This window comes from Lotus japonicus, chromosome 2 (genome assembly GCF_012489685.1).
Source record: "Lotus japonicus ecotype B-129 chromosome 2, LjGifu_v1.2".
NCBI lineage: Eukaryota > Viridiplantae > Streptophyta > Magnoliopsida > Fabales > Fabaceae > Lotus > Lotus japonicus.
The window spans coordinates 2,872,710-2,898,790 of record NC_080042.1 but is presented as its reverse complement, the minus strand read 5'-3'; the positions used below and the strand labels follow the sequence as shown (position 1 = coordinate 2,898,790).

Here is a 26,081-nt window from a genome sequence, read left to right as displayed (position 1 = left end):
CGCCCCGCTTATCATATTGTAACCCATACTCCGACAATTCAACCGACCAGGCGACCAATCTACCTGACAAATCCGGTTTTTGTAACACTTGTCTCAAGGGCAAATCCGTCCGCACCTTCACTGGGAAACTCTGAAAATAAGGTCTCAACCGCCGGGTGGTGACGAGGACCGCCAGCGCCGCCTTCTCAATCTTCTGGTATCTGACCTCTGCGCCCTGGAGTGTATGACTAACAAAATAAACAATTCGATGCTCGCCGTCTATCTCCTGTAGTATCACCGAACTCAGAGCGCTATCACTCACAGCAAGATACAAGTGCAGCGGGTGTCCCTGTATTGGTTTTGACAAGATTGGCGGTGATGACAGGAGCTCCTTGAGGCGAACAAAAGCTTCCTCACACTCCACCGTCCACTCAAATGCAACATTCTTGCGAAGACACTTGAAAAAAGGGAAAGATCTGTCACCAGATTTAGGAAGAAACCGAGATAAAGCTGCTATTCGCCCTGTTAAACGTTGGACCTCTTTCACATTAGAAGGGCTTTTCATCTGCTGAATCGCCTTGCATTTATCTGGGTTTATCTCTATTCCTCTGGATGTGAGCATGAATCCTAAAAACTTGCCCCCCTGAACACCAAAAGAGCATTTATCCGGGTTGAGGCGCATATTGTGCTTTCTTATCTCGCCAAATGCTTCCTCCAGATCTTGATGATGGTCCAAACCATGTACTGATTTAACAATCATATCATCAACGTAAACCTCCATGTTTCTTCCCACCTGCCCAGCAAACACCCTATCCATCAATCTTTGGTAGGTCGCCCCAGCATTCTTTAGTCCAAACGGCATGGTGCGATAGCAATAATTGACTCTGGCGGTCATGAAAGCTGTTTTGTCCTCGTCTGCCGGGTGCATGCGGATTTGATGATAGCCAGAATAAGCATCCATCAAGCTAAGCAGTTCGTTGCCCGAGGCACCATCAACGAGACTATCAATGATGGGAAGGGGATACGAATCCTTTGGACATGCTTTGTTTAAGTCTGTGTAATCCACGCACATCCGTCATTTCCCGTTCGCCTTCTTTACCATTACGACGTTCGCCAACCACGTCGGATATTTCACTTCCCTGATGAATTCCGCCGTCAGCAGCTTGTCAACTTCCTGTTGCACTGCCCTCCCCTTGTCGCCACCCAAGCGCCTCCTGAGTTGTGAAACTGGCTTGACACTTGGATTCAATGCTAACCGATGGCAGATGAAGTTTGGATCAATTCCGGGCATGTCTTTGCAGCTCCAAGCAAACAAATCTAGGTTCTCCCCAAGGAGCTTTGTCAGGCGCGTCTCCTGTTCGTCCGTCAGTCTGGTCCCGATCTTCAAAGTGCGATCGCCAAACTTTAGCGCCTTTGTTTCCTCGATTGGCGTGGGCCTGTTTACCCGCCCCTCGCCACGTGGGTCAAGATTTTCATCCGAAGCTTCAATTTCATAACATCTATGACCGACCAACGCACTTTTCTTGCCCTACAAGTTAAGGCAATTATTATAACATTCCCTCGCCATCTTCTGGTCCACCTTCAGCTTTCCAACCTTTCCACTGCTCAGCGGATACTTAACCGCCAAGTGGGCTGTTGAGATTACAGCACAAAGGCGATTCAATGTATTTCGCCCGATGATGACATTGTAAGATGCCGCCACCTGGAGAACCAGATATCTTACCTTCAAAACCCTGGCACACTCATCTTCCCCGAATATTGTGTCTAGATCAATGTATCCTCGCACCATCACTTGCTCACCTGCAAAACCCACCAGGGTTCCCGCATACGGAGTTAGATCATTGTCAGTTAGTCCCAACTTGTCGAATGCGTCACCGTAGATAATATCAGCCGAACTACCCTGATCCAGAAGTACCCTTCTGACGTTGAAACTATTCAACCTTAATTGCACCACTATCGGGTCGTCCTTGTGGGGTTTTATCCCCTCAAAGTCTGCCATCGAGATTGTGATGTCAGGGTGCACGAATCCGAAAGCAACTTCATGAACCGAATTAACTGCTCGAACATGACGCTTTCGCGCCGCATGGGTGTCGCCACCGCCGCCAAATCCTCCGGCGATGGTGTTTATGGTCCCTACGGGCGGTCTTGAGAGTTGAGCGAACGTGTCATCGGCCCCTTTTGTGGCGATAGCCGCTGATTCTTGCTTCTTCTTGCCCTTATTGTCCGTTCGTTCCTCCTCTCGCTTATGCGCTTTGTTTTGATCGCCACCGTTGCGCCACGGACCTTGGCGATTCCCTTGATATCCCGCCCGAATCAACTTATCAATCTCCCGCTGCAAAGTCCAACAGTCGTCCGTATCGTGCCCGGCGGACCGATGGAACTCACACCACTTCTTGGGATTGGCGTCCCGTGGCTGATATTTTGGGGCCTCTGGCTCATCCACTAGATTTGCGTCCCTCGCCCCTCGGAGCATATCCGATAAATCTGTGTTCATCACCATATCAGTCTCCTCCCGCTGGCGATGAGACTTAGATTGCCAAGGCCGGCGTTGTTCATAATCATCGCGCCGTGGATACAACTGTTCCTTGGTCGGTTTGAATACCGCCTTCCCCTTATCTGGTCTCTGCTGCTTGCCATCCCCCTTATCTTCGCCGTTCTTATCTTTTTTCGTGCGCTTGGGTGACGTGTCGCCTTTTTCCAGTTTCGCGCGCTTTCTTTTGAAAGCATCGTCCTCTTCATCTAGGATATAGGTGCTGGCTCGAGCACGCATCTCTTCCATCGAACGTGCCGGTTTGCGTGTCAACTTGCTGTTCAACCCTCCCGGTAACAAACCATTCTTGAATGCCAGAGCACAAGCTCGAGGTTCTTCGTCTTCTACCTTAACCGATGCAGCGCTGTACCGTGCCATGTATTCCTTCAGTGACTCGCCATCTTGTTGGCGAATGTTGTACAGGTCATTGATTGTTACCGGCTGATTTTTATTCGCCGAGAATTGTACCAGAAACTTGGATGAAAAGTCTCTGAAATTCGAAATCGATCCGCGCGGCAAATTCGTGAACCATGCCATCGCCGTCGACTTGAACGTCGATGGAAACATCCTGCACTTCACCGCATCCGATGCCGCAATTATCACCATCTTAGTGTTGAAATACAGTAGATGATCCTTCGGATCAGAATCTCCACTGTAGGAATCCAGAACTAACGTTTTCATATTATCCGGAATTGCCACACTCTCAACGTCCTCCGAGAATGGACGGAACTCGGCTACAGAATCCGCCTCCCTGCTTCCATCATCCTGTTGCCCGCGGCGATAGAAATCTAACTGAGCTTGTAGATGCTCATTCCGCTGCTGGATGTTGCCAATGCTGCGCATCATATGGCGCCATTGCTCCTGTGTCACCGCCGGTTGTTGCTCCGGAGCAGGTGAATTCTCTGGTGAGCGCTCCAGAGATCCGACCTGCGAAGGCGACGGAGGAGGTGGTGGTGATGGAGGAGGAGAAGGCGGCTGTACCCCCGCCGTTCGTATCGGAGAATCCAGGACAACTCGATGAGGCCGCCGAGGCGGCGAAATTCGCTGTCGCACTGGTGAATGATGCTGCCTCCTGCGTCGAGTCTCCATCCAAACTAGGAATGACGCAAACCCGATCGGAAAACGAACACCGGTCACAGAATCAAAATCAGAAAACCAGAGAATTGCCTAATCGCAATCAGAGATAACTTCCTGCACAATCAATCCACGTGAATGGGAGTAGAAAGTTTACAGTCCCCACAGACGGCGCCAAATGTTCTGGGAATGAACATTGAGGAAAGGTATAGTACCTAAGAGTAGAGAGATTGTGCTAGAGAGAGAGAATGAGGGAGAGAATGGGAGAGAGAATGCTGAATTTCATGTGTTATTTCATCAAATGAGCAAAAGTCTCTTACAATTGATAACTACCTCCTATTTATAGAGCTTGGGTACTACCTATTGGGCCAATTGGGCCTCCGAGATCAAGGCCCAATTTTAAGGCCAGGGCCCCGCCTCAAGGCGGGCTACATGCTGGGCGTTGCCCCTCTAGGGGCTCGCCCAGTCCAGTGTGTTTTTCCGACTCAATGCTGGCTATTTCTCTGGTGCGTGCTCCCCTACACAGCACCATGTGTTTGTAGTTCTCATTAGCAATATTTGTGGGCTGTTGAACCACGCTTGGGTGACTCGGGTGGAGCATATCCTTCGTGAAGGGAACTCTTGTACTGATTTTTTGGCTAAAGCGGGTGCGTCCCAAGACTTACAACTCCTCCATGTCCGGGATCCCTTCCCTGACATTGAGGCTTTGCTCCTGGCCGACTCCTTGGGTACCATGGTAGTTAGGTAGTAGAGGGTTTTTTTTCTGTTTTGTTTTGCTTTGGTTCTCTTTGTATTAAGCATAAAAAAAAAACATGCTTTCATAATTTTTTAAAATAATGATTTTTATTTTTATAAGGTGATTTTTTTTGTACCTAAAAAATAAAAAAAATTATAATTTGTTATTAATTAAAAAAGGAATTTCTAAAGAAAAAACTGAAACAAATGAACTTTAAATTGCAAAAATTGTGAAAAAGAAAATTAACTTATAAATAGGACCGGAGGGAGTACTAATCACTAGCTAATCTGATGTCCAATAGGACACATGTAAAGGCATTTAAAAGACACACTTAGCTCTCATACTTCGAGCTTATAAATAGGACCGGAGGGAGTACTAATCACTAGCTAATCTGATGTCCAACCATCGAAAAAAAAAGCTAATCTGATGTCCATTTAGGGGGGGGGGGGGAGGGAGCTGCGAAAGAAGGTGCAGCCATTACAATACAAGGTCCGCTCTTGGCTACTGAACACCGCATCCTCTCAAAGGGTATCTGAATTCAAAATGTCTCTCTCCTATTCCTCCTCTTACCTCTTATCTTCTTCTGCTGCTGCTGCTGTTTCCGCTCGTTTCGAACCTCCCTTTCTGGGATTCAAGGTATTCCTTCCACCTACCCTTTTCAACTTTCCCTTTTGCAATATTGTCAATTTCTGGAGTACAAGTGTAGAGTAGTCAAATCACAAATGCATACGAATAATAGGATGTGTCACAATTCTGTCCTTACTCAATCTGAAAATTACTTGCTATCATTTGTGTTCAAGTTTAAGTTTCAGTTCATTTGCTTCTAACCCACTTTGCACACATTCCAAACAACAAATAAGTACAAGTGAGTATTTGTTTCATTGGGTTGTAAGTACTTTCAAACACAAATACAAACACACACTACAACGCCAATTTAGGTTTTGTGATTGACTTAGGCCATGTTTAGTATCTGTTGCCACTGCTGCAAATGGATCGATGTTAGCACGCACTACAAGATAAAAATAGTCAATGAAAATCTTTTTATGGATTGGGATGAAAGTCTGTACACTTAAACGGTTGGAAACACCTCTTTTTGTTGAATGTAGACTGCTTCGAAAGTAGATAAATGCAAGATGTGTTTTAATGGCCCTTAATCTACATTCAGGAATTCTGTGGTAGTGCTTGTGGCATTACTTGAATCTGAAAATGACCCGTTATTATTTGTTTTGGAGTTTCTGAATGTAGACTGCTTTTACATTCTGTTAAAAAAAAAAGGTTTTTCCTGTGTACATTGCAAGTTACAACAGTATAGGTTTGGTGAATGGCTTCATCAATTGGAAAGTCCTGTTTTTTCTGTGACAGGGTACATCATGTTTTGTTGAGAAGAACAATTGCTGTTTAGGTGTTAAGCCATTTTGTGCATCTCAGAAGACAGGGTCCAAAATCTCCTGTGGTATGAATATGTCTGCACATCAATCAGATGATCATAGGAAAATGAAACTGGAAGAGTTGTTGGACAAAGCACGAACACTCTGGGACACTTCTCCTGAGCCTGTGAAGAATTTCCCGTGGAACAGAGCATTGGACAACTTCATTCAACTCATTCTTGATCTTACTTTGGCTGTTGTCAAGTACCTATCTGTACCTTTATTTGCAGTTACCTCCATCAGTGAGTTATCCTACTGTGCACATGAAAGGAAGCTAGTTCTCGTTCCTCTTCCGGTTCTCTTTGGAGTTGCTATTGCTGGGATCCTTAAAGAGACTGCCTTAGATTTATCTCCACGCCTGAGGGTAAAATTGTTGGTTATGCATCATTTTATCATCTAGATATCAGAGACATTAATTGGACATAGCATTAAGCTGTTTTCTTCTAAATAATAGTTTACAATGTTTGGAAAGAAACTGTCATGATGCCTGAGCTTCATACATTATTCTTTTTTTTTCTTTTGTAAAAGTTTTGAGCACCAATTGTCTCCAAATTGTGAATTTCCAACGATGTAGCATGTTTCTTTTGCAGTACTTGACCTCACTTCACTTGATGAATTTACTTTGTCGTTATTTGACAGTGGATTAACAACATGATGGTTACTATAAATGTTATTTCCTTGCCTATTTCCTGTATTTCCAGATTCCAATTTAGCCATCTAGCTTGTATTGAATATCAGGTTGAATTTGGATATACATTTTAGTTTCCACAACTAGTTGCTTGCCTCATTGACAGTGGCAGTTCTATTAGGGACATACACTGGTATTGATATTTTTTGAGATTATTTTCATTTGACATAATATTGGAAAAAGAAACAAGAAACTAATCTCCGATGCCCTCCCCCAATTCATAACAGGATAGCTTAGGTCTTCTTTGATTTTTCCCCTTTTACTGTTGCTTATACCTGGTCTTGTTTTCAGGATGCAGAAGTTCCATGGCATTTAATTGCAGTGGCCATTTTCTTCACAATGATTAAATTGCCTGGCCCATATTACCCTTATTGGGGACGTATATTTATTCCTCACTTTGCAAATGGGGTTCTGTTGAGGACTTTATGGTTTGCAATCTTGTGGTATAGAAGACCAAAAGCTTTGAAGATGTCAGATTCAAAAGAAGATAGTTAGTGTAACGTTACCAGCCTGCAAAGTCATTTTCATTAGTAAGTACTAATACTATTAACTCATTCTACAAGTTAGATCCTAAATTCAATACATATGATATTCGTAATTCTTGGAAATCTGCTTGAGGCTATATTTTCTTTCCTTGGTTATGTGTAAATGTTATGTATTGCACAAATTGAGCTGAGCTGAAATGCATGAGATCAACTCAAATCTAGTATCAAGCTCAAGTCGCACTCAAATAAATTTTAAGATTTTTTTTAGGTCCCCATAATTTCACTGAGTTTCATTTGGGTATGCAGTTTATAATTTGCATTTGGGTCCAAGATTTTTTTTCCCACAAGTCTCTTCTCACCAATAGTCATTAATCCTCAGTTAAGCTTGTTGAATATCTGTTTAGATTTAGTTTACTATTAGTCTTATCTCATTGAGATATAGTTTAGATTTGTTTCTCTATTTTAGATTAGTATCTATTTAAATAGAGATAATATCTATTTAAATAGAGATAGGTTTAGATAGATTTAGTTTCTTTTTATCTATTTGTTAGTCTATATATATTGTAGTCTAGTCAAGTATTATCTATGAAATACAAGTATTATTTTATCAAATTCAAGTTGGTATCAGAGCGAGTTTCGATCCTACCGCTGTGAGGGGGCTCCTCCCCCGTGAGCCCCCTCATGGTGACCTTCCAAATCTCTTTGGATTATTTTCACTCGTCCTGTGCTTCCGCGCTTGTTCGATCTAGCCTTTTCTTACGGCCTCGTTTCTTTCTGATTATGGTCCCCTTTGTCTTGGAACCCTATTGACCCTTGTTTCTTAATACTTAAAACAACCGCACCTTCTTCTTCGGCGCGTGAAGGTAACGCACAAACCTGAACTCGACGCGACGACCACATACATGTTCGTCCGTTGTAGTCTAGTTGGTCAGGATATTTGGCTCTCCCTCCTGGTTCTGTTCCAGATGTTGTTTTCTCCAGATTTTCCTTCCTTTAATGCAGTTGCGTGATTGGAAGAAATTGTGGGAATTGATTCAACAATTGTTTACTCAAGAATTCTTGATTGGAATGACATAATAATTCTTCACTGCCAGCGAGAGTATTGGTTACATGAAGTGGAAATATGGAATGCCAATGCGTTGGGATGGTGATATTGGAAGTTTCTGATGATGCCAGAATGAAGCAGTACCATGTGGCTCTTTGGTCCAATCCAGTTCTCAATTAGTGTGTTGGGTTGTTCTAGTTTCTTGTTTTTGGTTTCTTGGTTTTGGTTGGCACAATGTGGTTTTGGAGTTGGAAAAGATTTTTGCTCTCTATTAAAGTGGAGAATTGGTTTTGCATTGTGTGGTTTGTTGGTGTATAAATTTTGGACTATTTTTGGGAATATCTCTCTCCGGCAGCAGCTGCTTTTCAAGTTAATTATATTTGTTACAAGCTATGCATATGACATATATGCGCTAGCTTGAGGGGAAGATCTGAATATTGTTAAATCTTAATTATATTTGTTACAAGCTATGCATATGACATATATGCTATAGTTTGAAGGGAAGTGTTGGATATTGCTAAATATCCTAATAGAGACCACAGTCAACCACCGCCGACAATCGTTATCCTTGTTGCTGGTTTGGTGGAGGGTGTATTCAAGAAGTGTTTGGTTGGATCTAATTGTATTGCGCTGCATTGTTCTCGCTGGTCCTATTTGTGTTTCGGTCAGGTTTGGTTTTTAAGGTCCTCTATTTGACGTGTGTTGTGGCGCCACCGTTAATGGTCGTCCGGTCTTCCTCTGCCAGTTTGGTTTGTGGGTCTGCTGTGTTTTCTCATCTGCAATGTTTCTTGCTGTTTGAGTTCTTAGTTTGCGTCTCATGGTTCGTGATGCTCTTATTATATTGATCTTGGCTGACTTTATGCAATTTGGTTTTGTTTGGTTTTGAAGGTGACAATGTCACCTTCGTTTGTTTTGTCTCGATTGTTTGGTTTTCTGGTTTTAGGGCTTCAGCTGCAAGTTGCTCTGGCCCACTCTCTAGTTGAGAGTTATTGGTTTTGGTTTTAGGGCTCTAGCTGCGAGTTGCGCTGGCCTGCTCTCTAATGTTTGAGAGTTGTCTGTGTCAAAGTTGACACCATTGTTTGTCTTAGAAGCCATCAATCGATCGACCTCAAGTATGTTTTATTTCTGTGTGGTTGTTGTTGGTGAGTTGTTGCTTCAGCCTTGTTTTGTTTTCGGGCGTATTGTTGCTGGTTTTTCGCCCTTGTTTGCTGACTCAGCTACCCTACGATACTCCAGAAGAATTGGTTTTTGTCTTGCATCAATTTCAGCCAGATCAAGTATGAGAAGTTGTCTTTTGCCTGCCCATGGATTTAGCAGAAGTTCGAAAGATTATTCAATTTGAAGTATGAGAAGTTGGCTTTTATCGCCATGGATTTACTAGAAGTTTGAAAGGTTATTCAATTCAGAAATTCGCCAAGACTGTCATTATTAAGGGATATCTATTAAGATAATTTTCTTCTTGGGTTCGATTTGTTACAAGCTTAAAGCTAAGTAAGCTTTAGCTTGAGGGGGAGTGTTGAATATCTGTTTAGATTTAGTTTACTATTAGTCTTATCTCATTGAGATATAGTTTAGATTTGTTTCTCTATTTTAGATTAGTATCTATTTAAATAGAGATAATATCTATTTAAATAGAGATAGGTTTAGATAGATTTAGTTTCTTTTTATCTATTTGTTAGTCTATATATATTGTAGTCTAGTCAAGTATTATCTATGAAATACAAGTATTATTTTATCAAATTCAAGTAAGCTATAAACAACTATTTGAAGACTTGGATAAACTACATAGATTTATTCAATTGTGCTGTCAGTCATATAGGTCCGTGTAGTCTGTTTGATTTCTTCAATATGACAGCCAAGGCTGAAAAACTCGAGAGTTTACGTAAACTCCTCGTGTAGTGCCCGTAAACTCAACTCGTGCAAGTTCACCTCATGCAAAATAATATTTAGAAAACCACAATAATGATGAAAAGCATCAACAAATTTAAAATAATACTTAAATAGCCAAATCATACAATGACCAAAATATCAGTACAAGTTAAATCATACATAAAATGACTAAACATAAGTTCATAGGAAAAAAAATGACACATGTTCATAAGGTAAAAGACTGAAAGCTTCAAACGAGAGCAAATAAGTCATGATCTTCAAACACGAGTAAAAATCTAACTACTTTTTAATCCTCTCAATTTCCGATTATCAATTCATAATTTGAAAGTAAGAATTTATATAGCATAAAGATTCAAAATCAAGGCTTGTACTCAATTTTAGAAATTTTGCAGCAACTCACTCTTGTGCGCAATAGTCAGAGAAATATTAGGGAATAGAGGAAAACGGAAGGATTTGTGAAGAATAAAACTAGTACTTAAAAGACTGTCATGAAATGCTGTCTGATAGGGAGCGACCCGTGGGCAGGTTTCAGACTAGGGGGCACAACAGTTGACTGAAGGGCAGTATGCGTGAACAGTTATGACTGTTAGAAGTAGTCGTACCTGAATAGATGTGGATGTTATGGACAGTTATGCCTGTTGGGAGTTGTCATGCTTGAATAGATGTGTCTGGTGGGAGTAGTTATGACTATTAGGAATAGGTATGTTCAATTGTTATAAATAGGGGGCAAATCTGATTGTGGAAGACATCAGAAAATTCAGGGAATTGTTAGTGGAGAGACAGGCTCTCAAAAAACCTGAGTGAAGAGACAGACTCTTGAAAACCTGAGTTTGTAAACGACCAAGAGATTAATTCTCTATTTCCTTCTATAGAAATTATTCCATCCTCCCATTCTTATCGCAAATTGATTTTTCTCCATTATTTGTTGAACTCGTGAACTCGGAAGTAAACTTGCGAGTTTACCAAGTTCACCTGAGTTTGTCAAAATCAGAGTTAACATGCGATATAGCTCGTTTTGGTTACCTGGGATCGTAAACTCGTACGGTTTTTACCATTCAAAACTAGAGTTTTACAACTATGATGCCCGCGATTATAGCTTTAAATTAAATTTAAATTTTAGTAAAACTATAGGGACCTTTATAGTAATTCAACATTTTTCTGTTTTTTATAATTTGCAATATTAAATTAGATTATAAAAATTGTTAGCTTATATTAAGAGAACCACCATCTGTTCCTTGAATGACACTTTCTTTGACATCATAGTAGTCCTAAAGTTATGCTTTACTAGGACATGTTATAGAATGACCAAAATCATCCCATGGATACCAACTTAGTGTTCCTAATACTCAAGGACCAAAATAATATTCCAAACATCTTTTGACGGGCAATTTGAGGGTTTACTCTTTTATAAAGTTCATCATTTATAAAGGCTTAAGTGTACTTTTGGTCCTCTTACTTATACGTTTGGGTGGTTTTGAAAATAGGGATGAGCGTGGATGAAGCATCACGGCATAAGTGGTGGGGGGACGACAAACAAAGGGCACCATCGACAAACACCTATTCTACGAACTTTCCAGCCCTAGCAATGAAGGACCATTAGTCCATTACCTTACTTAGCCAAAATGTAATTTATTTTAATTATAAAACAAAATATTATGATACTTCTTGAATAACTATTATTGACATTTTAAGTAATTTTAATTTTTAAATATAACTTGTGTGTCATTTAAGATGATGTAAACAAACACATCATCTGCCACATAAACAATTTTGTTAAACTAGATGGTATTTTAACAAAGGGATTTGATTGCAACTTCTCAAAAAATATAGGGACTAAAATCGTGCAATTGAAAATAAGGGGACTAGGACCCAAAGGTAAATGTAGGGGGACCAAAAGTGTATTTAAGCCATTCATAAACTAATCAAGCTTGAGCCAAGCTTATTGACCTCGGACACTTGATAACTTCGCTAATGACCAATCTTGATAACTATGCTTTTATCAAGCTATTGATTATCCCTCATGTAACTCAAAGAACGGCTTTGCATTACATTTTCGGTGTTTTTATTGCTTTGTTTTGTTGTTCCCCATTCTGATTATAACTTGCAGTTGTTTCATATGCTTTATTTATGTCTTTTAACCTTTCAGCATAGGAGGCATAATCTTTCATGAGCGGGATCGATTTCCCAGTGCTTGCTATTGTTAGTTTGTTATTAGATTGTGTAGTAAATAAGGCTAGTTTGTTGACTGAAAATAAAAATAATTATAGTTCACCACATGATAAAGTTCTCTTGTATTAATCATGCAACATTATATAGTTTTGGTTGTCAGTATCATGTCCAAGCTGACTTGAGTTGCATATTGAACAACGAGGACTGCTATATAGAGAAATTCTCTTGTATTGTATTCATCCTACAATGTAACATTTGTGTACAGTTTACTACTCAATAACTCAATATCATGTTTAAGATGACTTAAGTTGTTTGTTTAACAATTTTCTTTTTTAAAATGTTATTGATGAATCGATCATTAACTTATATTTGCTTTGATGCAGGAAGCAAATGTTTTTATTTGCGAAGACCTGTTGGAGAATTAAGCAACTCCTTTGAGATTTTATTGAAACTTTGTTGAGAAAAGATGCAGACTGCTATGTTTGGTTACTGTAGTTTGTCTTGGAAATGGAAGATTTGGCTGTGTTGAATGACCCTGATAATAGATGGGTAAGCATTAGAAGCATATAGATAAACTGTACTCGAGAAATGGATGTTAGTTTTGACTCATCTTTTGTACAAGAAAAGTTTTCCCTCTTATCATGCTTTTCGAACCTGTGGTTGGAGAAGGGGCTAGTCTGGCTTCACATTTGAGTATGTACACAATTTTGAACTTAAATAATAGATTAGGGACTCATGTTCAAACTGCCCTTCTAGTAAGATTCGTGTACAACATTGATACTTATAAGCATCTGTTCTTTCAAAATAGAAAATTGGCTAATGGATGATAAGATGTATTATGTGTGTTAGGGTTGGACATCCCTAACACCCAAACAGGGACATAATTGTCATTTTCTGAATTAAAATACTTTTTCCTTTATAGGGTATAAACCTTTTTCTAACTCAATGATCAATTGCTACCTTAACTTCTTGAGAGAGCTCTTATTTATGCTAAACTGATCCTGATAATGATTAACTGAACCCCTGAGAAATAAAGAAGATAGACTAAGAAAAATTTAAGATAACTCTTAAAATAAAAAATACCATTAAGCTAAAAGATAGAAATAAAATAAACTTACTCCTAATTTCTAGAACCCTAACAATGTATGTGTGTGTTTGTGTGTGTATTTAAACCAAGTTATAGCTTGTTCAACATGAAAAATAATGCAGATGAGCTTTCAGTTTTCCATATATTGCATGCTGAAAGACTACTAGTAATTATAAAAATATACTTACTATTATTAGCAGTTTTATATTAGCATATCTGACATCATTTCAACTTTGTCAATATCTATACTTGTGTAATATAACAGATCCAGAAATTTGGTAACATGGAGAGGGACAGCCGACAGGTATACATATCTAATGTCTAATTATAGTAGCTGCCGTTTGAGTTTGCCGTCTTGTTGCATGTTTAAATGATTATTCTATTAACTGTTTGCCGAAAGAGAAAACATAGCTAAGACTGATATCATATGTTATTCAAAATATATATAACAATATTAAAGATGTGCTAGATGTCGCCTAAGCTTATCTGTTTCAATTTCCTACTTTATCAGGAACGTGGATTTAGCTTCTGGAAAGTGATGAGTAAAATAAATCATCTCAGCTCCTGAGAAATTAATGGTTGTTGAGATTTATAAAAAACTGTAATTTAATATATATATATATATATATATATATATGTGTGTGTGTGTGTGTGTAAATTTACACTTATGATCTCAACCGTTAATTTTCCCGTATGACATTTAGGAGGCAAATCCCATATTGGATATGAATCGGCATGAAAAGGTTTAGGTAATTGTTATTCTCACCTTCTCGTCATCTAATTCAACCCCCTTAAAATGGTGAAATGATAGAAATATCCATTTAAAAAAAAAAACTTCCCCTATCCATCTCCCTCCCACCACCCATTCCTCATATCTTCTCTCATCTTTCTTCTTCCTTCACCAACCCCCCCCCCTTATCCTTAATTTCTCTCTCCAAAACCATCCTCCTCCTCATCCTTCATTTCCTCTACCCCTCCTTGCTCTGGTCGTCGCTGCCATCCGCCCCTGGGTCCGTCATTGTCGCGACATCACCTTCGCCATCGCCGCTATCACCTCTGGTCAAGGTATCGCTCGCGTTCGTTTCTGCTATCGTTCGCACTTTAAAGTGCGTTTAAGTTAAGTTTTAAATTTAGTTTGAAGTGCGTTAACTACGCACTAGTTAACGCACTTTAAAGTGCGAAACATATCAGAATGCAGAAAAAATTGGAAAAATTGCAGGGTTGCATGGTTGTTTACCATTGTTTTTGCCAATGTAGAAGGTATTACCATGAGTCCATTTAAGTCCTATGAAGTTGACAAGCCGGAAGATAAGTCATTATCTGGGAAGTTAGTAAACACAGAGGATGTGCAAGACGAGCCATTTTTTGTGAACTATACATGAGCACTCACCACGGATAAGGTAACTTACTGTTTATGTCTGACAATAATAAACTTAATCTTAAGTGACCTTGTAATGACCAATTGTATGTGCTTGTAGGTGTTTGATTATCAGGATGACGTATTGGAATGAGCTCGTAATCTTGGGAAGTAATTGGGCTTTGTTATTGTTATCACGAGGTCTGGTAATGGTGGTGTTAACAAGAAGACCTTTATTTGACAAAAAAAAAAAACAAGAAGACCTTTATGATATTAGGATGTGAACAGTGGGAAAATATGTTCCGCACAAGGAAGTCTTAAAGCGTCAGGGCACCGGTACTAAGAAGTGTAATTGTCCTTTCAGGCTTTGAGTGAAAGCATCTAAGGAAGGGTGGATGGTGAGTGTGATGAATGGATACTAGAGAGGGTTTCTAGGGTTTGAAAGGATGCTTGCGTGCAGTTGGTGCCCCTACCCGAATTTTTCAGATCTACCTTGCTTTGGTGAACGTAGGGGTAGGAACAATGACGGATCCATGAATTTCAAGTTGTGGTGAAATATATACAAATAAATTTGCAGCCTTAAAAACATAATATATTACTATAAAAAGTTTAAATACACATTATAATTATAATCGTTCTCTATGAGTTTTCATGTTAATTTTAAAAACTCTTCACTAAAGTTTTTCCCTACATAATTAAACTTTTTTTAAGCCCCCTACATAATTAAACTTGATGCAAGGACTTTAGGATATTTATTAATGCAAAATCAGTGGTCTGCGGATGATGGATGGGGGAAAAGGATTAAAAAGGAAAAATAACTGAAGGAAATTTTTGTTGTACATGCTAAATTTAATGATTGATTTAATAATGTACATAAAATGAATTTAACATTTTTAATAAAAAGGATTGGCTCAGTTTGGGATCCCATCAGTTGACAATGTTACTGTTAGCATCCTTGCCTAAGAACCAATTAAGGATGCACTCATCAAAATTCCAAGCCACCAAATCTTCAAGAGTGGAACCCCAAACTCAAATAGGGGCCGGTTGGGTCTAGGCTTATTCGAGCTTATCTACTAGAAAATGTACTAATAATCTCCAATAAGTGCTCTTTGATTTACATTAGAACGGGTAGTAAATGCCAGTAAAAGAAAATAGTCAACAAACGGTCATATGACATAAAAAAAAGTAGTGTGGAAGGGAAAGATAAACACTTCATAATATAACACCATCATTTGTATCAATACAAAGCAGCATGTAATTAGGAGCGACCATAAATACAAGCAGGATGGATCCTCTAACAGTATTAGGAAATTAATATCATAGAATCCCTTCCATGTAGATGTGAAATCTTTTTCTTCTATATATTCCAAACCCACAGAAACATACAAACCCATGGTATACTATTTAAATTAACCCAGAAGTGAGTAATCATTGCTTACATAGCATATACTATTTCTCCACTGCTATCAATTTCAAGGTCAGCATCGGATTCGAGGTCCTCATCCATCTCGTCGTCATCAATGTCCAAGCCACCGGTCAGATACTGGTCGAGAGTCTGAGTTCCGGCAGCAGGAATTGTAGCCTCACTAATTATCTGCATGATTTCTTCATTGCTCTGCATTGGTTGATCAGGCTCCTGAAACTGGTTGTTCATTTTCACATTCTCAACCATCAGATCAGCTGGAAGGTTCTTCAAAAACCACCCATGGTTTCGAATCTCGGGAATACTTATTCTCTGCTTCAAATAAAATTAGTTTCTAGTTGAAATATCATGCCATCGTCCTTCAGCAATTAGAAAAGGAAAAAAGAAACAAAAGAGGAGGATGTAATAGAAGTGTACATTTCTTCAACTCTTTATAAGGGAAATATATGACAATAGGGCTCAATTATGTAAATAAAACACGTAAGTTTTGGGAAATGACCTGTGCAGGGTCTGCAACAAAGATCCTTGAGATAAGATGACAGCACTCAGGAGATACATGAACATAATCAGGAATTGAGTACTGGACTTTCATAATCCTCTGCAAGCAAAATCCAAGATTTCAGAAGAGTAATTCAATGTTATTGCTGCATTGACCTAAAAAAGGTGTGCAAGGTTACATGAATTGTCTTCCGGAAATTCTTAGGTTCATCAGGATCCTCGAAAGGATATGCGCCCACCAACATCACATATAAAGTCACCCCACAAGACCACACATCTGCAAGCTGAGTCATAGTTGAGTAACAACATCAGTACAAAGAATTAGTAAACAAGAAAAAAAGTGCTAGTCTGAAACCAGTGCTTATGCATTACTCTGATGTTTATGGAAATTTCCCTCTCAACGCAGCTGCCACTCAACACAAACGTACAAAGAAAAAGTAATAAGAAGAAAAGAAACATTCACATTGGGGATACAAACAGCAGGTGCAATGAGTCTTAAATAGAAAAATATTTCCATTCTCTACAGTTGTTTTTCTTCATTTATTTGGAGAAGGAGGAGGTGAATATTTGGTTAAGGTGAGAAATACTTTTACATTGACCATTATGGTAGGTCTTTCTCCAATGGATACTAAAACATCAACTCCAGTTGGTAACCAAAGTCTAGAACAAACCAAATGACCTAAACACGTTGGATGAGGCTAAACAAGTGACAATCCAATTATATTCCTGATTGTTCTAGGTCGAGATCCGGCCAGCCAGCCCAAAGAGTTAAGGCCCAATTGACCTGTTCATTGCTGGGCCAGGGTCAGACTTGACGCATGGAAGACGGCTATACAAATCAGTTATGCCAGCAATGCAAGGTTGGTTAGGCCATTTAATCAATGATTAGGTGATTATGCCACGGGGGCAAACAGTTATGCCATGCTGGCAAGCGGTTACTGCTCAGTAGCCGATGAGACAAAGAAGTCCCATGTATGAACCAGGTATAAATACTATCATTACAAAGAAAGGTAGACTCTATGCTCTCTATTGATCTTCCTTATACTCTAATCACACTTGTCTGACTTGAGCGTCGAAATGCCTTTTGCAGTTACAGTGCTCCGCCTTGTTCCATCCATCCTTATAGCCGAGCACCACCATGCATCCTTGAGTAGGAATTGCTGACCAAGATCCAGAGGTTGAGGAAGAACACTGATCATTGTACAACATATCTTTCTAGTTTTTCTGAGGTGAAACTAGAACTATCAGTTAATAGTGAGTCTTTCATTGAACCAATTAACAAGTGATTGTCGTCACAAATGCCAATTTACAAAATGGAAGTTATAAGTAAAATGGCCAAGGTAAAGATAAAACTACAACATAAACAAAACATGCTAAAGCACAGAGCTAAAATAAAGAACATCTCAACTGAAATTCTCAGAATTCACTAGTTAGATGAATTTTCTTCAGGAGATTGAAGTTACCAAATACCTTGCCATCATATTCCTTCTTAAGCAAAATTTCAGGAGCGATATATGCAGGGGTACCAACTGTAGATTTTGGTTGTGAATGTAAGACTGAGGACTGCAAAAAAGAAGAGTCAAACTTTGCATCATAGATATCACAAATAATCCACCCCAGGTAAAGGACGAACAAAGAAATTTGCGAGATCTTGGTGGAAAATAGAAGTTTAATTAACTTTTTTAATAGCGCTCAGTTCAAATACAATTGCAATAATCTGGAATGCAGGTACTATGAACCTGAAGATATCAACAGAATGAAGAAGGAAAGTATACCTTTGAATAACCAAAATCACAAATCTTCAAACGCGGAGCTGGACTACCATCAAGCAATGTGTTCTCCAACTTTAAGTCACGATGGCAAACTTGCTATATTAGAGAAGACAAAGAGAGATATTCTAGTAAGACATTTCACTATATCTTTTGGGTCGCAAATGTGCTGTTGTAAAAGTTAAAGACTAATAGCATGTTTGGATTAACTTCTCTTTCTTCAGAATCAATTATGGCACCCAAAAGCTACTCACCGAAGTTTCTCTCCATAATTGATTTTGGCTTTAAATCAATTTTAGAAGAATTTCCAAACATGCACTAGATGTGGTGAACTCACATACCATTGAATGACAGTAGCTAACACCAGATATAAGCTGTTGGAAGAAGAAGCGTGCCTGCAGGACAGTATAATAGGCATTAGAGGGAACTGCAATAGCAGTACCTCAACAAAAATGCTTGAATTCCATAGATAAGAACCTCATCCTCATTGAACCGCCCTGCATTGCATATTCGCTCAAATAGCTCTCCTCCAGAAGCATATTCCATCACGATAGCTAAATGTGTAGGGGTCAGTATTACCTATATTTTCACAGTATGAGAACTAATTAAAATGCATCTCAGGTAGGAAGATTGGATGTGTACAGTGTAAAGAGTACAAACCTCCTTGAACCTGACAATATTGGGATGCCTCAGTGATCTGTGATTTATAATTTCCCTTTGTACATTTTCATCTATCTGTTAAAAAAAATAAGTACGGTAAAGCTCAAAATCAAGCAGAAAAAATCGTATTCATGCAACTCTTCCAAACTTCAATTAATTCAAGCCCACAAACACAAAAATCATTGAGATTGTCAGAGTAGAGGAAATAAGCTTCCTTGTAAGGGGGAATAGAGGTGCAAATATGGGTTACTGAATCAAGGCAATCAAGTTAAGGCCTGCCATCAAGCTTACAAGAGCAATATTACTTTCAATTTTACAACCACAACCAATGTTTAGAATTAGGCTAAAACATTACAAAAAATCAAATTGATCATCATGTGCACGTAATAAAAAAGAATTCTATGAGCTTTCTCCCTAGAATTGATTTCTAATTATAGCATCTAGAAGAAGCTTTCTCCCTAGAATTGATTTCTAATTAAAATCAATTGTAGAACGATTTCCACACATGCTATGAGCTCAATTGAGGAGAGAAACCAAAACTAGTTTCACATTCAAGTATACAAGTCTAACAAAATCAACACTATGACTCAAGAGGGCAGACACATATGGAGCTGAATTCTTAAAAAGACTGAAACCAAGATATGTATACCACCATGAAATAATCACTACCTATTTTGCCCTATCCAACTCAAAACTAAAACACCCACCATCAAAAACATCCATTCCATCAAAGACAATTACAAAAAAAAAAAAAAAAAAAAACCAATCAATCAATACCTTCTGAAAAAGTGATCTTTGACATGAAAAGTGAAAACCAATAACTCAATTGCCAAATTTCCACCCACATACCCATAAACCAGAACTTAGCAAGCAACAACAAAAAGAGAGAAGTATAGACAAATTAGGCTCAAACCTTATCACCTCTCTCAATATACTTGACTGCAACAAGCTCCCCAGTGTGTTTGTCCTTCATGAGCCTAGCCACACCAAAATTCCCAGACCCAATATCACGCACAAGCTCATACCTGTCACTATCATGCATGATCTTGATCGGAATATCCATTCCTGACCCAACAGTGCCCGCAAAACGATCCATTTCTTCCACACTTGATAACAATATCAACTTTTTTTTCTTACAAAACTCAACTCTCACATTGAGATATCCAAAACACAGATCAGATCTTTGCAGTGGTTGAAGATGGAAGATGCTGGTGCATAAGGGCGGTGGTAAGCTAGTGAACGTGAACAAACTCTCTTTTTTTCTTTCTTTCTTTCTTAGTGATGGGGTTTGTGTAATTGTGTTGTCTTTCTTTCACACTAAGTTTATCTTTTCGATGTTATCGAAAACCTCAGCATCTGAGATGAATAAGGGAGCAGATATTTTTGTTTCTTAACTACTATTTCTTGCTTTCAGCAATACCAATGATAAGTTATAATTGGAGAAAAAAACTGATTCACAATCAGACTCAATTGGTCAATATCTTAATGCTATGTTTGATTAGGAAAGAAAGGGAGAAGAAAGAAAAGTGGGAGGAAAGAAAGGGAAAATAAGGATAGAGGATGAAAAATGATAGAATTTGTGGGTTGTTTGGTTGGAGAGAGTGTGGAAGGAAAGATAGAGATATTTTTTTAAAAAGACTTACATGCCCTCAATAAAAAATATTTTAAGAAAATAACTTTATTTTTTGGTACATAGGAAAATTACCGAAAGAAAACTAACACTAAAAAATCTCGAGCTAAGAACAGAGCCACCACATCTGGAAGGTCCTCAAGCATAGTGAAAATACGCTGGAGCTGGGGTCCCTGCCCATGCAAAATTTTCTTTTATATTACTATCATTATTCAAAAATAATATGACAGTTACCCTTTTTAAAAATATTATTTTAATAATTTGCACTAAGTTATTATGAGATTAATTTCTATGCACCGATAGCGTAAATACGTTTTACAACGTCATTTAATCACATCATTCCATTTTGGTAGCTCATAATTAATTTTGAATTTAATATAATATTTAAAATATAAATTGAAATGTTGTGATTAAATGATGGTGTAAAACTTTACACTGTCATTACAACGCAATTAATCTCTAATTATTATCGTTTTTATTAGCTTTATAACACGTAACTTTTTTTTATGAATGGAAAGAAATTATCACATATAACTTAACTTATTAACATAGTTACAAAATGAGTTGAAGATTTTTGTAACATTCAATAGAGAATGGGTTACAAGTCATTTATGTGCACAAACGTGGAGCAGCAGTTTTCTGTAACGAAAGTAATTTTAGTGGCATATATCTTACAAGTGCAGGATGGGTTTTTTTAGCTTACATTAACTAGATATTATACCCGTGCGTTGCACGGGTTTACCAACAATATATATTTGCATAAAAATAGTCAATAATAATTATTATAGTTTATATTTCTTACTTGAAAAGACATGTGTTGTGACATGTCAAGACCAAGAAGAGTAAATTAATTTTACATTTTTGAATTACAATAAGTGAGAACTTCAATAGCCTAAAATATTATCTTGTAAATTAAATTTTTTTTTTCAACTTATTTGGTTTTCAATGTTTCCTCACAGCCGATAGTCATGATGCTAATCTCTTGTGGCTCTATGATCACGTTAAGTGGATATGTTAGGCATCACAACAAACATTTCTTCAACTTTAGAGATTATTGTTTTTCTCTATTATGCTTCCTCGAGTAATTTTTACTAATATATCATAGATAAAAAAAATATTTAAATATTTTTTTTCGATAATGCACATATATGTTATAGTTAATATTAAATACTTTTTAGCGGAATTTTTCAAATTTAAAATATTTTATCCATATTATTTACTGTTAAATAATTTTAATTTTAATATTTGTCAAATGCAAAACTTAATAATTTCAGTGTTTTTTCTATTAAAAAAGTCAAAAATTTGATGAATGTTGTTATTTAAGTAAGCAATTGAATATTTTTTCACAATACAATTCTTTTTTTAGTTTTTAACTATTTTTTAATATATTATTACAAAGAAAATTTATTATTTTTTAATGTATTTTAATACAAAGATATGAGAGTTTTATGGTTTAAGGTATTTAATGTAAAACTCAAGTCTCCTTTACATATAAATAGAATTTTTTATTTTAATACTATTTAATCTAATTTTTTTTAATAAATATTATTTTCATATTAAATTTAATTTTTAATATTTGTGAAATACAAAATTCATGTAAATTTTAAGTTTTTGAATGTTTTTATTTAATGTAAGTAGTTGAATAATTTTTTACAATATAATTTTTTTCATTTTAATTTTATTATTGTTTAATATATTTATTACAAAGTTTTTTTTGTTTGTATGCTTTTAATACAATGCAACACTTGAGTTTAGCTTATGTATTTAATGCTAAAACTCAAGTGTGCTTTACATATATATATATACTAGTACTTTTTACCCGTGCGATGCACGGGGATATTCATTTTTGTTGTTTGTGTGATATTTGTATTATTTTTTTAAAATATAATTTTTTCCATGTATCAATTTAATAGTTTTTTCAAGGGAATAATTACATTGATAATAAAGGATTTTTTTATGCACTGCTCAAACTCTATCAATAAGATTAGCCATCAACACATTGGTATCTATAAATGTGAAAGTGCAAAAAGATGAATTAGAAATTGGTGATGCAATGAAAAGAAGAATCAGAAAGCAAAGCAATTAATTAGGATAGAGAGCGGAAGGAAGAAAAAACTACCAAGAGGAAGAGAGTTCGTGATTTAGCTTCATAAGAGATTAAGTTTCAAACCTTAAACATGCGGAAATATCAACAGCTCATGAACGCGTCAACATTTCTCGAAAGAAATATGAGTATTTCAATCTTATCAGATGCACAACATGAAAGCCTTTGACATGAACTTTATGAATTAAAAGGATTACAAATATTTTGCAAGAAAACAGTCTAAAACACCAAGATCCATGTCCATCTTCATATTCTTCACACTTTTTTTTTAAAGATATTCTTCACACTTAAGTATACATAAGAAATTAAATTTTAAGGATTTTACCTGAATTCCTATTAATTCTGTACTAAATTCCTATTAATTCCATTATAGAACTGATTCACATTCTGTTGGTCAATTCGCAAGTGTACAAATACCTCCGGGTTTTAAAATATCGAACCACAGGGATTTTGAGTGAGAATTGTTGATTTAAGCCTAAAGTTTGCAAGTTCTTAAAGCAGTAAATTTCCAAGATTGGTTATGGTTGATTGTGACAAAAGATTTGCAAAAGAGCAATAATGAATAAGTTGTGAAAAACAAATGATGGGAAATTGCCTTGGGTTTTTGATCATCTAATCCATTTTAGTCCACCTATCCTATGCATGTGAAACCTTGATTTAACTCTTGTTGTTATAGCCTAAGTACTTACTAGTTGATTCCTCACAAAAGTAATTCTCTCAAATTGAAAGGTAAGCCCAATTCCTTGTGTACTTAAACATTCATAAGAGGTATGATAGCATGATTATTCAGGCCAACAAAACCCTACCCTCACTCTATGCCTAGAAGCAAGTATAGAAGGATCTATTCCAATTCATGTCCCTAAATCATAACAAATTTCCATTTGATTATAATCTAGCCTATAGCAAAGGTGCACCAAAGCTAAGCATGCAATAAGGAATTGAAATACAAGATTAAATCAAGACTCATGCATAGAGATAGGATTTAACAAACTAAAATTTCATAGAATCTCTTAACCCAAAGCAAAAAGTAAACTAGTCACTCATGGCTAGTGAATTCATAAAGAAAATGTAAAGAAAACCTGAGAGAAAATACAAGTTGGAAGCCTCCCTTGGCCCCAAAGTTCTCCTCAGCTCTCAAACTTGATAAAAAATGAGTAAAATGTCCAAATGTATCAAAGAAATTGGCCTAAGCCTTATTTATAGGCAAATTACACGAGACTGGGCGCTCAGGCGCCAATTCAGAGCGCCTGAGCGCCAATTGCATGTTGAAAAACATGCCTCTGGACCCTATTGGCGCCTAGGCGCCCATTCCCAGCGCCTAGGCGCTTAAGCTCGCCTGAAAAGGACTTCTTGGCTTCTGAAACTCCTCTTTTCAATCCTCTTTATGTTCTTCATCAATTCCATGCTTCTTGGCCTTCTTTCTCCTTCAGTTTCTGCACTCCAAACCTAACCAACAAGACAAGGAAGATTCTAGAAGCTCCAAGAGCTCATTAGCACAAGAAGTCCTTCATAAAACACAACAAAACCATGCAAGTCCTAAACTTTACTTAAAATGCAAGAAAACTACCTATAAAACTACTAAATTACCAAAACGATATAAAAACTAAAGAAAAGAATAAAATGCATGAGAATGCATGAAACACTACATGAGACTCAACAAAAATACTCAAAACAACCGACGAAATGACCCTAAAAACACTACTAAAATAGGGTCATCACACCACTATACTCAACGACAGCTCGCCCTCGAGCGTAAATAACACTCGCTTGCCCTCAAGCGCAAGAAATGCTCCCAAACAAGTGCTCTCAACAAGGAATACTACAAGAAAAACAGGGGGACCTAGTAATCACGGCTAGTTCCAAGAGAGAGACCCGACAACCTACTTCATGCATCTTTTGAAAAGAGAAGAGTGTAGAGTCCATTCATGAGAAACATATAGAACTAAAAAAATCCTAGGATGAGATGTTAATTTAGTGCACTGAGCACACAAGCAAGTTCATAGGTCCTGAATGTCATTCACTCATTAGCAACAAAGATCAAACATGCAAATATTCGAAGAGACTTCCGAAAGGGTTGAAACATTGGCTAGGTAAAGCATGATGGTGGTTGGTCCCTAAGGGAAAACTAGGCTTTCAAACACATTGAGTGTGGTCCTCCTCTAATAACCCCGGAGCTTTTCACAACACACATTTTTCACAAGCCTCTTGCACCCCCTTTTTCAAACTTTTTTTTTTTTTCAACTCCAACTTTTAGTTAGGAGTTCTTTTTCTTTCTTTTCTTTTTACTGTTTTTTTTTCCTTCTTGGGGCAAGAGACTATTTCTCATTTTTCCAGCTCCATACAACACAACAAGGACCATCACTCCCCCAATATTCCAACCAAACATCCGCCCCAAAAACTTGGCTACAAAAAATTCTCCAATAAGGCTCAAATGGGACAACTAAGGACAATGTTCAAACAACAAATTCAGAATCTTAGGAAATCCTACAAGTCTCAAGAATAAAGCAAGAATCACTAAGCATGCTATGAGCGAAATCAACGCAGAACCAAGAATTGCAAGTGAGTCAGGATCCTCCAAAGAATTTTTATGGTGAAGGGTCCAAGATAGACCCTTATTGGACTCACCTCGACTCTTTTCTCAAGAGACACTCGGAAGACCGAAGTCTCCTCCTCTCTTCCCTAAACATGCAATCACTCATCCCCAAAAACAACAACAAGTATTCTCTACAGCATTTTCAAAAACAGCACAAGCAGGGAAGCAAATCTATAGCTAAAAGCATGTGAGTATAGGGAAGTAAAAAACCAAAAACAAAAAGCTAATTAACAATGCATGATAAGAAGAAAAACAAGTCTATAAATTGAAAAATATGCTAAAGATGCATGACCTAAACTAAGAGTAGAAATACCTCAACAAAGTCACTCCATGGGGTCATGGTCACCCCTTCCATCGCCATAATCCGGATGAACACCGACATCATGCATCAAGCTCAAGTCTATCATACCCTGCTCCAAGGTATTAAAATCCATGGGCCCATTGTACCTGGGGTCTGATGTGCTACCTCCCCCCCAATGGAGGTCAAGATCCCTGTGGAGGCGATCTTGCCTCAAAAACATCCGCCCGAAAGCGGCCTCCATCCAAGCAGGAGAAGGGTCAGCACGTGGTGGAGTAACCACCTCATTCACCACCTCAACATTTTCTTCCTCCTCCTCTTCTTCTTCCGCTGGCTCCTTGCATGCCCAAGAGGTCTCTCCTTCCCTCCCGATACAAAACTCTCCGCTCCTTCACACACTCCTTGTGTGCTAGGTGAGCTCGGTAAAACTCCTCCTTAATCGCTGATAGGAAGCGGGAGCGATCAAAACTCCGGGAGGTGGAGGAAGAAGCTGCAGCTCTTGTGTTGGTTCTTGCTCTTTTTACAGGCATCTGCAAAATTGTTAGCCCATACACAAGCCACAAATGTTAGAAATGTTAGTTCAAAATAAAAGAAGAAACTTTGTACAAAAACAAAAATAGAACAACCTAAGAGCACCCA

At 37.7% G+C, this 26,081-nt stretch overlaps 2 protein-coding genes across 4 annotated transcripts; one reads left to right on the top strand and one right to left on the bottom strand.

The window, feature by feature from the left end:
- Positions 1 to 4,749: 4,749 nt before the first annotated feature.
- On the top strand, positions 4,750 to 13,773 carry LOC130737410 (uncharacterized). 3 transcript variants are annotated; one of them, XR_009018675.1, is made up of 6 exons: positions 4,751 to 4,955; positions 5,682 to 6,110; positions 6,726 to 6,964; positions 12,407 to 12,572; positions 13,376 to 13,414; positions 13,622 to 13,773. XR_009018675.1 is itself a non-coding variant. In XM_057589172.1 (4 exons), exons 1-3 carry the CDS (start codon positions 4,863 to 4,865, stop codon positions 6,927 to 6,929), a joined length of 726 nt encoding a protein of 241 aa, XP_057445155.1. In that variant the 5' UTR covers positions 4,751 to 4,862; the 3' UTR covers positions 6,930 to 6,964; positions 12,407 to 12,942. The 3 variants fall into 3 exon arrangements, 1 of the variants encoding a protein (XP_057445155.1); XR_009018676.1 differs by lacking the exons at positions 13,376 to 13,414; positions 13,622 to 13,773 and adding an exon at positions 11,339 to 11,478 and having other exon boundaries at positions 4,750 to 4,955; positions 12,407 to 12,942; XM_057589172.1 differs by lacking the exons at positions 13,376 to 13,414; positions 13,622 to 13,773 and having other exon boundaries at positions 12,407 to 12,942.
- A 1,883-nt stretch (positions 13,774 to 15,656) lies between these two features.
- On the bottom strand, positions 15,657 to 20,226 carry LOC130737409 (serine/threonine-protein kinase SRK2E-like). Its single transcript, XM_057589171.1, has 9 exons — positions 19,731 to 20,226; positions 18,818 to 18,892; positions 18,635 to 18,736; positions 18,499 to 18,552; positions 18,164 to 18,256; positions 17,859 to 17,951; positions 16,568 to 16,672; positions 16,390 to 16,488; positions 15,657 to 16,202 (listed from the first exon to the last, which is right to left on the bottom strand). The coding sequence occupies exons 1-9, from the start codon at positions 19,911 to 19,913 to the stop codon at positions 15,903 to 15,905; spliced, it is 1,104 nt and encodes a 367-aa protein (XP_057445154.1). The 5' UTR covers positions 19,914 to 20,226; the 3' UTR covers positions 15,657 to 15,902.
- Between the last annotated feature and the right edge of the window lie 5,855 nt (positions 20,227 to 26,081).